Source organism: Sapajus apella, unplaced genomic scaffold (genome assembly GCF_009761245.1).
Source record: "Sapajus apella isolate SASKATOON/1434 unplaced genomic scaffold, GSC_monkey_1.0 scaffold73, whole genome shotgun sequence".
Classification (NCBI taxonomy): Eukaryota; Metazoa; Chordata; class Mammalia; order Primates; family Cebidae; genus Sapajus; species Sapajus apella.
The window spans coordinates 10,918,692-10,931,980 of NW_022437013.1; the positions used below are offsets into that span (position 1 = coordinate 10,918,692).

A 13,289-nucleotide genomic window follows, 5' to 3' on the forward strand; every position below is an offset into this window, starting at 1 on the left:
TGCGCCCAGCCTCCAGTTCGGCCCTCCGGGCAGCCGCGGTTACTTTCAGTCTCTGCCCATTGAAACAAAAGAGCGTGAGAGCGTGACGAGCCGGGCGGCGCGGCCAATCAGTGGGGCGAAGGGAAGGTCTCCTCGCGCAGCCTCCGGCCCGAAGCTACTGCTGGCTAGAGTAGCGAGCTGGGAGCCGGCGGGCGGGGGCTGCTGCAGACAGGCGCGGGAGCCGGCGCAGCGGCAAGTGCAGGTCGGACGCACGGACCGGGCCCATTTCCCTTTCACCGTGAGTTTGCTGCTACCCCGTCGCTTCCCTTCTCCCCATCCCCTTCCACCTTGGCGCTCATCCGGGCTTTGAGACCGGATGCCTTAAACACGAGGTGGGACAGAAACCAAGTGAACAATGAGAGTTCCTCAGCTTTGTATAGGGGGAAGTGGGGAAAGAGCGTTTCCTGTGTGCTTTCTGTGTGCAGATGCGCCTGCAAGGACATCTTCTTCTCAGCAGCTGTGTGAAGGAGGTAGCAATGTGCCCATTTAACAGGAAAGGACTGAAGCACCCAGACAGCACAGTTAGGAAGTGCAGAGCTAAGAGCTCACACCCAAGTCAACATGTCTGACTTCAAAGACTGCCCCTTGCCAACACTCCTCTATTCTGTCAGATTAAGGGTTAGTGGGGAAAAACCAAAGCCAGGATGGGAGGACCAACTTGGGATTGCACAGAATTAGTGAGCAAGGACTGTTATTTCCTTTTCACAGATGAAGAAACTGAGCCAAAGGGAGAGAGGTTACGAGTCTTGCCCTGTATCTTGCCCTGAGTTAAGCATCCAACTTAGCACTCCTCTGTTGCCCTCTAGATGCTAATTCTTTGCCCTGCAGCGCTGCCTGGAGAGCATTTTTGCACAGGTAATCTCAAACCATCTCAATAGCAGTCTCAGTGTGATGATAGTGGTGAGGGAGAAGGTGAGGAGGTAGTGGGGAGAGGGCTGAGGGCAAATGGAGGCAGCCTTTATGGTGCCCATTGTACAGAAGTGGAAGCTCTTCTTGGCACTTTTCTTTCTTTCGTTTTTTGTTAATACTTTTTTTTTGTTTTAAACACAACAAGCTGCCCGTTTGATAAAAGCAACATGATTTCTACAGCCCTTTGCAAACCCAAAGGAGGCAAGGCTCAGAGAGGTAAAATGATTTGTCTGAAGTTACAAGGTGAAGCCAAAATTTGGATCTAGTCTCTGAATCCAGAACCCATGCTATTCATCAAAATATGAGTACAAGGTGGGCTGCCTCAGAGTCATTTTGGAGAGCTTGTAATAAATGCAGATTCCCGGGCCTTCCCCCTGGGGGATTTTAATATACTAGGACTAGGGGTGAAGAGTGTGATTTGTAGTTTTAACTAGTTCTGTAGTTGATTCTGAGGTGTAGGGAGATTCGTGAACCACTGTTCTAAACACCACCTGTGATGTTGAAGGTTATAAGTAAATGGGCCTGCTGTTGGTGTATTTGTCCATGGCATGTCTGTCATGACATGTAACTCCAGAGCACAGGCTCCTACCCGAGGTCCTTCCTAGAATTGTATGCAAAGAATCTGGCCTCCGTACATTTTTCTGAGTCCCCAGTTCTGCAGATTTTCAAATGGGTTTGTCATAAGGCCTTCCTTCTTCAAGTCATGCTTGAAGAAGAAGTATGAGAAATAAAATCCCATTTAACCTAACCCCCAAACCACAGCTGTCTGTCACTGATATAGCTCTTTCATTTCCCGGCTCAAGGACAGGTTGCTAGGTTGCCCTTCTGTGAGCTCTTCAGGGGACTTCTCCTTTGCTGGATTTGGCATCACTGGCCCCAGAGAAGGAGCAACTCCATGGAAACGGCATGCAGGGCTGTCCAAAGTGAATGACCATGAAGGCAGTGGCTGGAAAACTGCTCCACTTTTCTCTGGCTTAGAGAGCAGGTATTACTTCCTTTATGTACAGTGTGTCTAGGAGGCTCTTGTGGGGCTTGTTCTTGACTTCTGATGCTTAGAAACAACTAAACAGTCTGATACCCTTTGGCTGCTGTTAGCTTCTTCTTCAGCCTGCCAAGGTACTTCACTTTCTCTTTTCCGCCCTCTTATTTACATCACCAAGATCGAGAGTTCCTTGGAGTAAACAATGCAAATTTGGAGATGAATCACCTTCCGTCTCAGGATCATGGCCTGTGAATGGAACAGTGGGGTAGTAGTGGTGGAGGGTGGAAAGTGTGGATGTATGGAGAAGGCAGGTTGCTCACCTGGCACACTCAGGGGTGATGCTGGCAGTAGCTCTTAGGTTTCCTTCAGACTTTTGCTTCTGCTCCCCTGGCCGGTGACATCTGACTCTCGCCTCCCAGAAGACTCCTGTTCAGTGTTTAAATTGGCTTCATCACCAAATTAGGTATTTGCTGCTGGACTTGGTAGGGGTAGAATCACATAAGACCAAGAATAGATCTCAGAGCTCTGACAAAAGTAATGACAGGAAATGGATTGTGTAAAGGTGTCAGGGCTGGGCTACTGGAACAAAGCGAGGGACTCTGTGCAGGGATGCGGGGAGTATTTGCAGCATGGCTCCAGATGGATACAGGACATCCCATCTCTGGCCTCATGTGTATGAGTGTGATCCAGTTGATGGCTTTAGTGAGACCACATTTTCTAATTTCAATAAATAAACCTTAAAAGGTTGAAGGTTTGAAGATAAAGCTTTCAGATGAAACAATAATAGCTGCCCTTGGCTGCCTGCCTCCTTTGTGCCAGGAACTTTCTATCTGTTACCTCATTTAAGCTTCTCAGCAACCCTGTTGAGACAGACAGTGTATCCCATTTTGCTGAGAGGGAAACTGAATTTCAGGGACATTAAGTAGCTTGTGTAAAGTTTTACAACTTGTAAGTGGAGGCACTGGGACTTCAGGCCAGGGATGTCAAACTCCAAAGCCCATGAAAACTCTTCTTTGCTGTCTTCCAAACAAGCAGTCTAAAATGCATTCTGCAGATGAACCAGTTCATTAGACCAGTTGCAGCCTTTACAACAATTTAGTTGTTATCTTGCCTTTATTCCTATTATCTCATTTTTAAAAAAATGAAATTAATAATATAACTTATAGAGCAACTTAAATGCCAGGTGCTGTGCTAAGCACTTTCCACACTTTGCCTCATGCATCCTTCATGACAATCATTTTACATATAAGGATATTGAAGATCAGCGAGGTGAAGAAATTTGGCCAAGGTGATAAAGCTAGGAAGTGACAGAGTGAAATTCAAACCTAGGGCTGGCTGAATCCAGAGCCCATGTGTGTGCCCTACAACACAATGCAGTGGGGAAGACAAATGTGGTCTTCATTCTAAATGGGCTCCTCTCTGTCAGCCACAGCTCTATCTCTTTCTCAGCACATGGGGTAGGCCAGCCCCAAGCACAACTCACACTTTTAAGCCCATGTGCCTTAGGCCACTTCCTCAGCCTAGAATACTTGCCCTCACTCCTCTACCTAACAAGAGGCTATTCTATGCTACTCGATTAAGGATTGAGTCATATGCCTCTTCTCAGGTGGAATAAATTGCTCTTGTCTTTTTGCTTCTAACTTCATTAGCGTACCCTTTATTGTCTTTCTGTAGAGTTTAGCTCATTACTGACCTGTCTCCCTTACTAGATTCCCAAGCTCTTGAGGGCAGGCACCAAGTTCTATTCATTCTAGCTCCATGGTGGTTTACCCACAATGATTTAGTGGATGATCAATACATGTTTGTGAGTTGACCAAAGGACTGGCTGAGAGATGCCCCAATTGAACAGACAGATGCATTCATTTGTGGCTGGATCCTGGAGCAGTCACACAGGCTACCCATGTGGACTAGACTGGCTGGGAGAGTCTGGAATCCCCTGGGCTCATTTTCCTAGGCTGTAAACATAGGAGGCACGTCATAGGGTACAGGTGATATCTGCTCAAGGCCAATTCTAGGTCCATTCTGTGGTCTGTACTTTAGAATTCATGTGAAGGGGCCAGGCTCTCCTAGTTTGTTTATGTTGTGCCTTCCCATTCATGGAAGAAAGGGCTTCCCTGCCTCCCCCAGGAACACAAGATTCATTCCCACATGTCACTTTATCTGCTTCTGGCTGTTCTGAGAGTGTCCTGAAGGAGTATATGCCCTGTGGAGACAGATAGTGAGGTCCTGAAGCATTTTTTTTTTGATACTTTTTATCGAGGCCTCCATGTTATGGATTCTCAACCACTTTATCTCATTTTATGTTATTAATCTCTGCCACAACGTTTTGAGGTGGGTCTTAATGTCCCTGTTTTGTAACTGAATAAACTGAGACTGAATGAAATGTCTTGCCCAAGGTCACACAACTAAGTAAGTGGCAGAGGCAAAATTCAGTCTCAGGTCTGTCTGCTCCCAAAGCCTGGCATCTTAACAGAAAATACATAGGAGAAACATGAACTCCCCCTCTCCCCATAAAATGGAAAGGATTGTATTTATAAGATGGATTACATATTGAAGGTGAGATGTTTCTTAATTATTGTTCACCTTTAATCCCCCAAGATGATTTTTAAAAATGGCAGAAGGAGTTGGGAATTGAAAAGTACAATTCCTCTATCAGTTATTGACCTGAATGCCCCCATATCAACACCCTCTGACAGATACCTTTTGGAGATGACTACAGATTATTTTGCCCTTTCTGCTCCATGTACAGCTCAGGTGGGTAAGGCTCCAGATATCATTGAATTTCTAATGGTCACACATCAAGTTAATAACAAAACTCACTTAGAATACTGGTATCCCATACTACCCCACCCGATTCCTGGCCTTGCTGGGGTAGGTGCAATAGTCGGGAGTCCTTGCACTGCCAAGTCATAGCCCAGTTTTCTTTCTGCTACATCATCCTACCTCATGGCATCAGTGAATACATGTTTATAAATGGTAGGGAGGAAGTGGAACATTACTGCACTGTGAGGTAGAAGAGGGGACAAACATTTACCTCACCACCTGTACTTATTTAGGTGCAGGTTAAGACTTGGGGAAGAAGACCTTTGGTAGGAGAGCTGAAGACTGTTGGGGCTCCTGTGGATTTAGCAGCCTGGGTATCTGGGAGGAGTCCCCTTTGGCTCTGGAGAAATGAAGTGGGGCTGCCAGGGGACAGAGGTGCCCCAGAGGGATGCAAATAGTTGGCCTCTTGAGCTTTGATTCCTGCTTAGTTCTCAGCTAAAGAGTCAAAGGCAGAGGGGCCCTCCCAGTGTACTGGCCATGAGCATGAAGAAGGCTGAGGCTTAAGGCCATCATGGAATGTGGGGGAAGGGGAAGGTGGTGATGGGCAGAGCACAGGAAGCTGAGCCTCCATCTCCCTCCACCAAGAGGTGAGTTGGCTCGAGGGGAGGGGAGTGGCGGCAAAGTGAGATTGTGGGAAAATGTATAGAGCAAGGCGGAATAGGAATGAGATTGTGGGGATATGGATGGAACAGGGTGGGATAGGAATGAGACTGTGGGGATATGGATGGAATAGGGTGGGATAGGAATGAGACTGTGGGGATATGGATGGAACAGGGTGGGATAGGAATGAGACTGTGGGGATATGGATGGAATAGGGTGGGATAGGAATGAGACTGGGGATATGGGTGGAATAGGGTGGGATAGGAATGAGACTGTGGGGATATGGATGGAGTGGAGTGAGGTATAAATGCGACTGTGAGCATATGAATGGAGCAGGGGGTATAGAATGAGATTGTGGGGATGTGGATGGAGCGGGGCAGGGGATAGTAATGGGATTGTAGGGAGTTGGATGGAGGAGAGGGATAGGAATGGGATTGTGGGGATGTGGATGGAGCAGGGGATAGGAATGAGGTTATGGGGATGTGGATGGAGCAAGGGGAAAAGTAATCAGATTGTGGGGAGTTGGATGAAGGAAGGGGCATAGGAATGTGATTGTAGGGAGATGGATGGAGCGGGGGTGGGGGGGATAGGGATGGGATTGTGGGGAGATGGAGCAGGGGGCACAGGGATGCCATTGTGGGGAGATGGAGCAGGGGGGATGGGGTGGGGTTGTGGGGAGATGATGGAGCAGGGGGGATAGGAATGGGATTGTGGGGATGTGGATGCGGCAGGGGGACAGGAATGAAACTGAGGATACAGACGGAGCAGGAGGGATAGGAATGGGTTTGTGGGGAGATGGATGGAGGAGCGGGGATAGGAATGGGATTGTCGAGGTGTGGATGGAGCAGGGGGAAGGGGCTAGAGAGGAGGAGCAGAGCTGATGGGAGTGATTCTGGAGGGACAGCACGCCAAGGCAGATTCTGGGCCTGGCAGCCCCGGGAAGGCTGCACTGGGCTTCTTGCAGTATGTGGTGTCTACTACTCCCTGGGGACTTCAGCCTGTACTCTCTGGTCCCCCATCACCCTGCTAGCTTAATTAGAGTCCCAATCTTCATGCCCCCTACCACATAGCCCAGGGTTCTGTGTGAAACCTGTGGGTCTGCAGTTCCTGCCAGGCTTCCTGTCCCTGTCACTGTAGATGGGAGCCCTCCAGTCTGGCTCTCATGCCCCTTCCCCTCTTCCCTGTCCTTCTGCCCCACACCCACACAGCTCTGTGCTCCTTTCCCTGAGGTAACAGCTCTGGCTGCTGCACACCCTGTCTCGTCAGCCCAGGGACCCCGTCTTCCCTCCTCAGCAAATTCCCTCAGATCTGCATGAGCATTCATTTTTTTTTTTTTTTTTGATCCCAAAGTTTCTTCATATGTCCTGGCTTCCAAGTTGCTTCTCATGCTAGCCATCTGCTTCCTGGTCTTTCTGGGGTAAGGAGCAATAGTTCGGAGTCCTCGCACTGCCAATTGTATCTAGTACAGTGGTTCTGAGCCGGGAGCAGTTTTGCCTCCCAGGAGACCTTTGGCAAGGTCTGGAGATATTTTTGGTCATCACAGTGGGTTAGTCACCACTGGTGCTACTGGCACACACTTAGCTGAAGCCAGGGAGCCTCTGACCATCCTCCAATGCACAGGACAGACGCCAAGGATAAAAATTATCCTGCCCAAAATGTCAATAGCACTGAGGTTAAGAAACCCCGCTCTATTATATAGCTACAGATCTGCAAGGTTAGGCTTGGAAATTGCCAGGTGCTGAGCCTTTAGGCACTGAACTTTCAGGAGCAGCTGCTCTTTCCTTTCCTCACTTGCCAGACGGGGGCTGGGCGTTGCCATGAAACAGCTACAACTTGGGCAGGAATCTATGGAGAGAAAGGCAGGGGGAGATTCCCCCTCCCCAAATTTAATACCAACTTTTAGAGAAAGCATTGCACTTCAACTGTTAAATGTCTTTCTGCCTCTACAAGATAGTGCCAGTTTTTTTTGTTTTTGTTTTTGTTTTTTTTGCAAACAGAATAGTAACTTATTATTCTCGTAGTTTATAAAATGCACAGTTTCGTGTTGTGAAAGTTGATGCATTAAGTTTTGGAGTCTTCCCCTCCTCTGTTTCATGTTCTTCAGTTGTAATCCTTCTTTGAATATTGGTATATTTTGCTGTGTCAGCAAAGTACTGTAGTGGTGGCTCTGTCCAAAAAGAAAAAAAAAAAAAGAAACGGATTGCCTCTCTTTTAATGTAAGGTTAATGAATTCTTAATTTCTTAAGGGTGTGCTTATTTATCAGAAACTGGCTCAAAGAGTTGCTTGTTTCCTTTGACCTGAGTTTTTTAGGATTTTTTTCTAACTAAGCAATGAAGATTCTTGCCAACAGATTTAAATGGTCAGTCTAATCTCTTTTTTTTCCACCCTTGCCAGTTTCTTCCATCTGCTCCCAGTTGTCTTCAGCATGGGGGAGCAGAACCACTCTCCTGGGAATGAGCTTCCGCACAGGAGGAGAGCAGAGATTCCCGGAAAGAAAAGCTGGCACTCCCAGGCCTACGCCCTTGGGGCTGTTTCCAACTTTATGTCTACTTTTCTGACCTTTCCTATCTATAAGGTTGTGTTCCGGCAACAGATCCATGCCATGGCAGTGTCAGAGGCTGTGAGACAGCTTTGGCACGAAGGTCCTCAATACTTCTACCGGGGAATCTACCCTCCTCTTCTCTCCAAGACGTTGCAAGGGACTCTTCTGTTTGGGACTTATGATAGCTTGCTGTGCTCTCTCTCTCCTGTTGGGCCACACACTCTGGGACATCGCTGGGCTGCAGGGCTCATGTCTGGTGTGGTGGAGGCTGTGGCACTCAGTCCCTTTGAAAGGGTGCAAAATGTGCTCCAGGATGGTCGCAAGCAAGCTCGCTTCCCCAGCACCTTCAGCATTCTCAAGGAATTCAACTCTTACGGTCTTTGGGGGCGCCTGTCACTGGGCTACTATCGTGGTTTCTGGCCTGTCCTGGCCAGGAACAGCCTGGGGAGTGCTCTATATTTTTCTTTCAAGGACCCAATCCAGGATGGCCTGGCAGAACAAGGCCTTCCCTATTGGGTTCCTGCCTTGGTGTCTGGTAGTGTCAATGGAACAATCACCTGCCTAGTTCTGTATCCTCTGATTGTGCTGGTTGCTAATATGCAGTCCCATATTGGATGGCAGAACATGCCAAGCCTGTGGGCCTCTGCCCAGGATGTGTGGAACACTCGGGGCCGAAAGTTGCTCCTGATCTACCGTGGAGGCTCCCTGGTCATCGTAAGATCAAGTGTGACATGGGGCCTCACTACAGCAATCCATGACTTCCTGCAGAGGAAGTCTCGCTCCAGGAAAGAGCTGAAGACTGACTAGCTGCAGAAAGTGTGGCCATGGAAGCTTTGGTATTCTAAATCTTCCCTGGTGGGTTCTTTACTGCTTACTTCTTTGGCTCAGTTGCCTAATACAGCCATTCTTTAGCATCTGTAAACTCAATGCATGGGAGAAGTTCCCGACTACCAACCTGTTGAGCACAGACAAAGCCCAACAGGATTCCTTAGTCAAAAAGAAACGTTCGCCCCAGTCTCTCCACAGCTTCAGTAGCCTCAGAGCCAGGAGGCCTTTAAATAACCATGTAACTCAGATTAAGCGTCATTCCTTTAAGGAATTCCTTGACAATAAGAGGAAACTTAAAAAGATGAGCTTACTTAGCACTGTGAGCTCTGCAACCCCTCTAGGTGTCCTCCAGACCAAAATGAGTGGAACTCCAACTTCAAAGAACTATGCTTGACTCTTAGGATGGGAATTTCATAAAACTTCTCAGATGGCTACATTTTTATGATATTGTTCACTTCCTCTATCACCACCCCTCACTTCTCAAGGCTGTGGATCCTACTTTCAGGGTAGTAGCTGTGGCCGGAAATCCTAAATTAGACTTGCTTAAACTCATCATGTCCCACAAGAACTAGTGGGGCTGGAGACGGGAGTGAGAAGAGGTGTGGCCCATGCATGGAAAGAATAAAAACTTTGAAAGAAGAGATTTAATTACATGCAAAATAGAAACATTTATTATTGTCTGGTTGGTGTTACCTGCCAGGATATTTCTGAGAGCAAGGGGATAACATTGCCTAGAAACTATTTGAATTTCTCTAAGAAACCTGGAAGTGAAGTGACCATATCTCTTCACAAATAATTCCATATTTTGTTGATGTGGTAAATGTAGTTGCTATGACATAAAGATCAGAAATCTTAGCCTGTCATTCAGAGCCATTCAATATATGGTCCTCATATAACTTTCAACATATTGTCACTCCACTTACATAAACCCCAAACACTAGCCAAGGTGAACTATTCTTCTCCTCCCAAACATTCCATGAACTTTCCTATGGCCATACTTTGGCCCACACTATTCTTTCCACCTGCAGTGCTCCTTCTTCACATGCCAGTCTACCAAAATCCTTCCAGTTCCTCAAAGCTCAGCTCAGAGGTCACCTTCTCTATGGAGCCTCTTGATTTCCCCCAAATGAATGTGACATTAGTCTCTGTGATGCCCCTTTCTAACAGCACTTCATACATGGTACTGATTCCATTATGTCACTAATCTCATGCGACCCTGTGTTCTTGTATTCTTCAATACCTCCTTCTAGACTGCAAAACTTGTTGAAAGCAGGGATTCTTGTAAGCATTTTTAAATCTTCCATTGTGCCTGGGTGCTCAATAATGTTGGTTGAATTATTGAATTGATTATCAAGCTGTGATATGGTATATCCTCAGGGTGCTGTCCCTTGTACATGAAGATAATGTTATTGACTCACTGTCAGCAAGACACGTGCCTTTGGGCTGTGTTTTTGTTTTCTTTTAATAGTGGATTTAGTTTTGTGCTAATGAGAATGATGCTGCTGCTGCTGATAATAATAACAATAAAAAATTACTTTCAACTGGAATATTTGATGAGTTTGTGTTACTGATGTCATGTTTGCTATCAGCACCAGTTCGGAAACTGAAATTTCCTAAACAGAATCACACTGTATAACTGTCCCATTTGTTTCAACTCTGGGATTTTGAAGATTTCCAAGATGACATGTGTTATAGATTTCCCTTACAGATATCTTGATAATGCCCTGTACTTGCATCTCCTTACTGAACCAAATTTGTCCTTTATTTGTCTTATCTGGTTGTAGATTTAGCAGTGAGAACTTCTCACTAAACACCACAGAAATTAAAGACACAGTTGTTGGAGGTATGATGTCAGAGAGCATTTGCCGTCAAGGTTGGCAGAAAATAGCTAGTCCAAGAGAGATGAAGATGAATTTCCACATCTGTAGATCTGGATGTGTTGGGACAGTACTCAACTTGTGGGTTCAAGGAAGTATGAACACAGAGTCTACATAATGGAGGGAAAAAGATACATTTATCTTCCAAGTACACGGTTGATTTCTACTTATGTCACTGTGTCCATCCATTTTCCATTCTTCATTTTAACATCTTATTTAGAAATAATTTCAAACATATAAAAATGTTGCAAGCATAAATAAAGCTTAAAGAACACCCATGTACCCTTTACCCAAATTCACCTATAATTAACGTTTCTCCCCATTTGCTTTATTACTTGTGCCCTCTGTCTATATACAAACAGGATATTTTTTCCCTGAACTATCTGAGAGTCGCATACATCAATTTTCAGTATTGCTAGATTCAATATTTGTAGATCCAAATTCTTTTTTAAAAGACTGTGTTTTATCTCCATGACAATGGCACAGTTATTACAGAGTATTTTAAAATGAAAACTCACATGGTATATGTGATACTGTGAAATATATACTTGGTCTTCTATCCTGTTTCCTGGCATACAACTCCTAAAATCCTTAGAGTTTCCCAAGTGATATTCTTTTTGTATGCTAATGATTGACTGATGGCTGGCAGCCCATGGTTGCTTCAGGATGGGAACTGGTCACCAGAAAGACGAAGGCACCATTAGGGGGTTGGGACTTAACAGCCTCATTCTTGATCTCCAGGGAGAAGAGAGGTGTGGAAAGTTAAGTTGATCACTAGTGGCCAATGATTTAATCAATCACATCTATGTAATGAAGCTTCCATAAAAACCCCAAAGAACCAGGTTTGGAGAGCTTCCAGATAGCTGAACATGTGGAGGTTTCTGGAGGGTGGTACCCCAGGGAGGGCATGGAAGCTCTGAGCCCCTTCCCCAGCACCTCACCCTATGCATCTCTTCATTTGTATCCTTTGATATGTCCTTTATAATAAACCGGTAAACATTAAGTATTTTCCTGACGTCTGTGAACCTTTCTGGCAAATTAAACCCAAAGAGGGAGGTCATGTGAACTCAAATTTGAAGCCCAACTGTCAGAAGTTCTGGAGGCCTGGATTTGCAACTGGTGTCTGAGGGGCCTGGGAACAGTCTTGTGAGACCTAGTCCTCAGCTTGTGGGATATAATGCTATCTCCAGGTAGATTGTGTCAGAATTGAATTGGAGAACACCCAGCTGGTGTTCGCTACAGAATTGATTTTTCACTTAGTGTGTAGGAAGACCCCACACATTTGGACATCAAAATCTTCTGTGTTGATTGCTGTGATGTGAGAGCAAAGGAAAAAGTTTGTGTGTTTTCCCTTCAGAGTGTATTTTAAAGCTAAATTGGTAATAATTGCTTAAATTTACTATATTTGTCTTTATGAAAACTTTAAATTTACATTATGTATGTTGAAACTTGAAGCTATGCAATTATAAACATGGATTTACAACGAATGCATGTTATAATGTAAATAATTGAGTTTTTCAAATTGGTTCATATAAAATCATAGGCAATATTGTAAAATTATTCAGACCTGTCAACTTTTTCCACTTAAATCTTCTGAGCAAAATTTAAGGATGTAGTCGTTTTCTGGTAATTTTAAATGTCAATATTAATATTTAGTTTGGTGATGTTAATGTGGCTATATTTTCTGATATTAAAAATAACTCGGGAGTTGAAATCAATAAAATAAGGAGTTAATAAATATCTATATCTGTTTAAAGACATAAAATATACAACTGAACACTAAAACTACTTGGTATAAAAAATTAAAGGAAAAAGAATAAAAAGTCACCATACAGCACAATATATGCATGATACATATTTTTATCTAAATATACACTATAGCAACTTTTCTAAAGCTCAAGGTGAAATAATAAGTAACCAACGTTTTATGACAAATCATTATATGGTTTATTTAGACTTAATTTCACTTTTAGAATTTATTTCTAAACATTAAATGGCATAATTTTACTGGGATAACTACATATAGTGTAGTATATTGAAGTTAATAAAATAACGTTGCACATAAGAGATAAAGCATAAGTCAGAAACAATATAAAAAGCTTTTATAAAAAAAAAGATAAAAATACCGTATTTCTCTAGTTTGTTTACTTGCCAATGTCTCTGATTCTTTCATATCATCTTCCTTTCCTCAAATCTTTTACTGCCCTCTCCCTCATCATTTCCAACTGGTGACCTTGCTTTCTATTTCATTAAGAAAAGAGATACATTCAGAAGAGAATTGCCAGTTTAAAGAACAATTACAAAGACATCACCCATGTAGTAACCAGTCAGGGCAAGAAATAGAACCCTTTAATAAACTACTCCTCTCCTCCCACCACTGATGACATCCCTCCCTCCATCTTAGGGGTAGCCCCCATGCTGACTTTTGTGATAATAATTTCTTTGTTTTTGCTTATAAGTTTTCTTCCTTATAAGCATCCTTAAAGAACAGTTTTGTTTTACAGATGTTTAAACATTAAATGCTTTTTAAACTTGGAATTGTGATGATCTTGTTTCACTCCGCATTGCTTGTGAGACTCATCGATATTGCAGATAGCTGTAGTTGATCTATTTTTATTGTTGCACAGTTTACCATTGTATAAATATACCATAATTTATTCATGATAACTTTTAGGGACATTCTGGTTG

At 44.3% G+C, this 13,289-nt stretch overlaps 1 protein-coding gene across 2 annotated transcripts; it reads left to right on the forward strand.

The window, feature by feature from the left end:
* Positions 1 to 175: 175 nt before the first annotated feature.
* Positions 176 to 10,273, forward strand: SLC25A53 (solute carrier family 25 member 53). 2 transcript variants are annotated; one of them, XM_032250940.1, is made up of 2 exons: positions 176 to 277; positions 7,749 to 10,273. In XM_032250940.1, the coding sequence occupies exon 2, from the start codon at positions 7,780 to 7,782 to the stop codon at positions 8,701 to 8,703; it is 924 nt and encodes a 307-aa protein (XP_032106831.1). In that variant the 5' UTR covers positions 176 to 277; positions 7,749 to 7,779; the 3' UTR covers positions 8,704 to 10,273. The 2 variants fall into 2 exon arrangements, with proteins under 2 accessions (XP_032106831.1, XP_032106830.1); XM_032250939.1 differs by lacking the exon at positions 176 to 277 and adding an exon at positions 1,840 to 1,933.
* Positions 10,274 to 13,289: the final 3,016 nt, after the last annotated feature.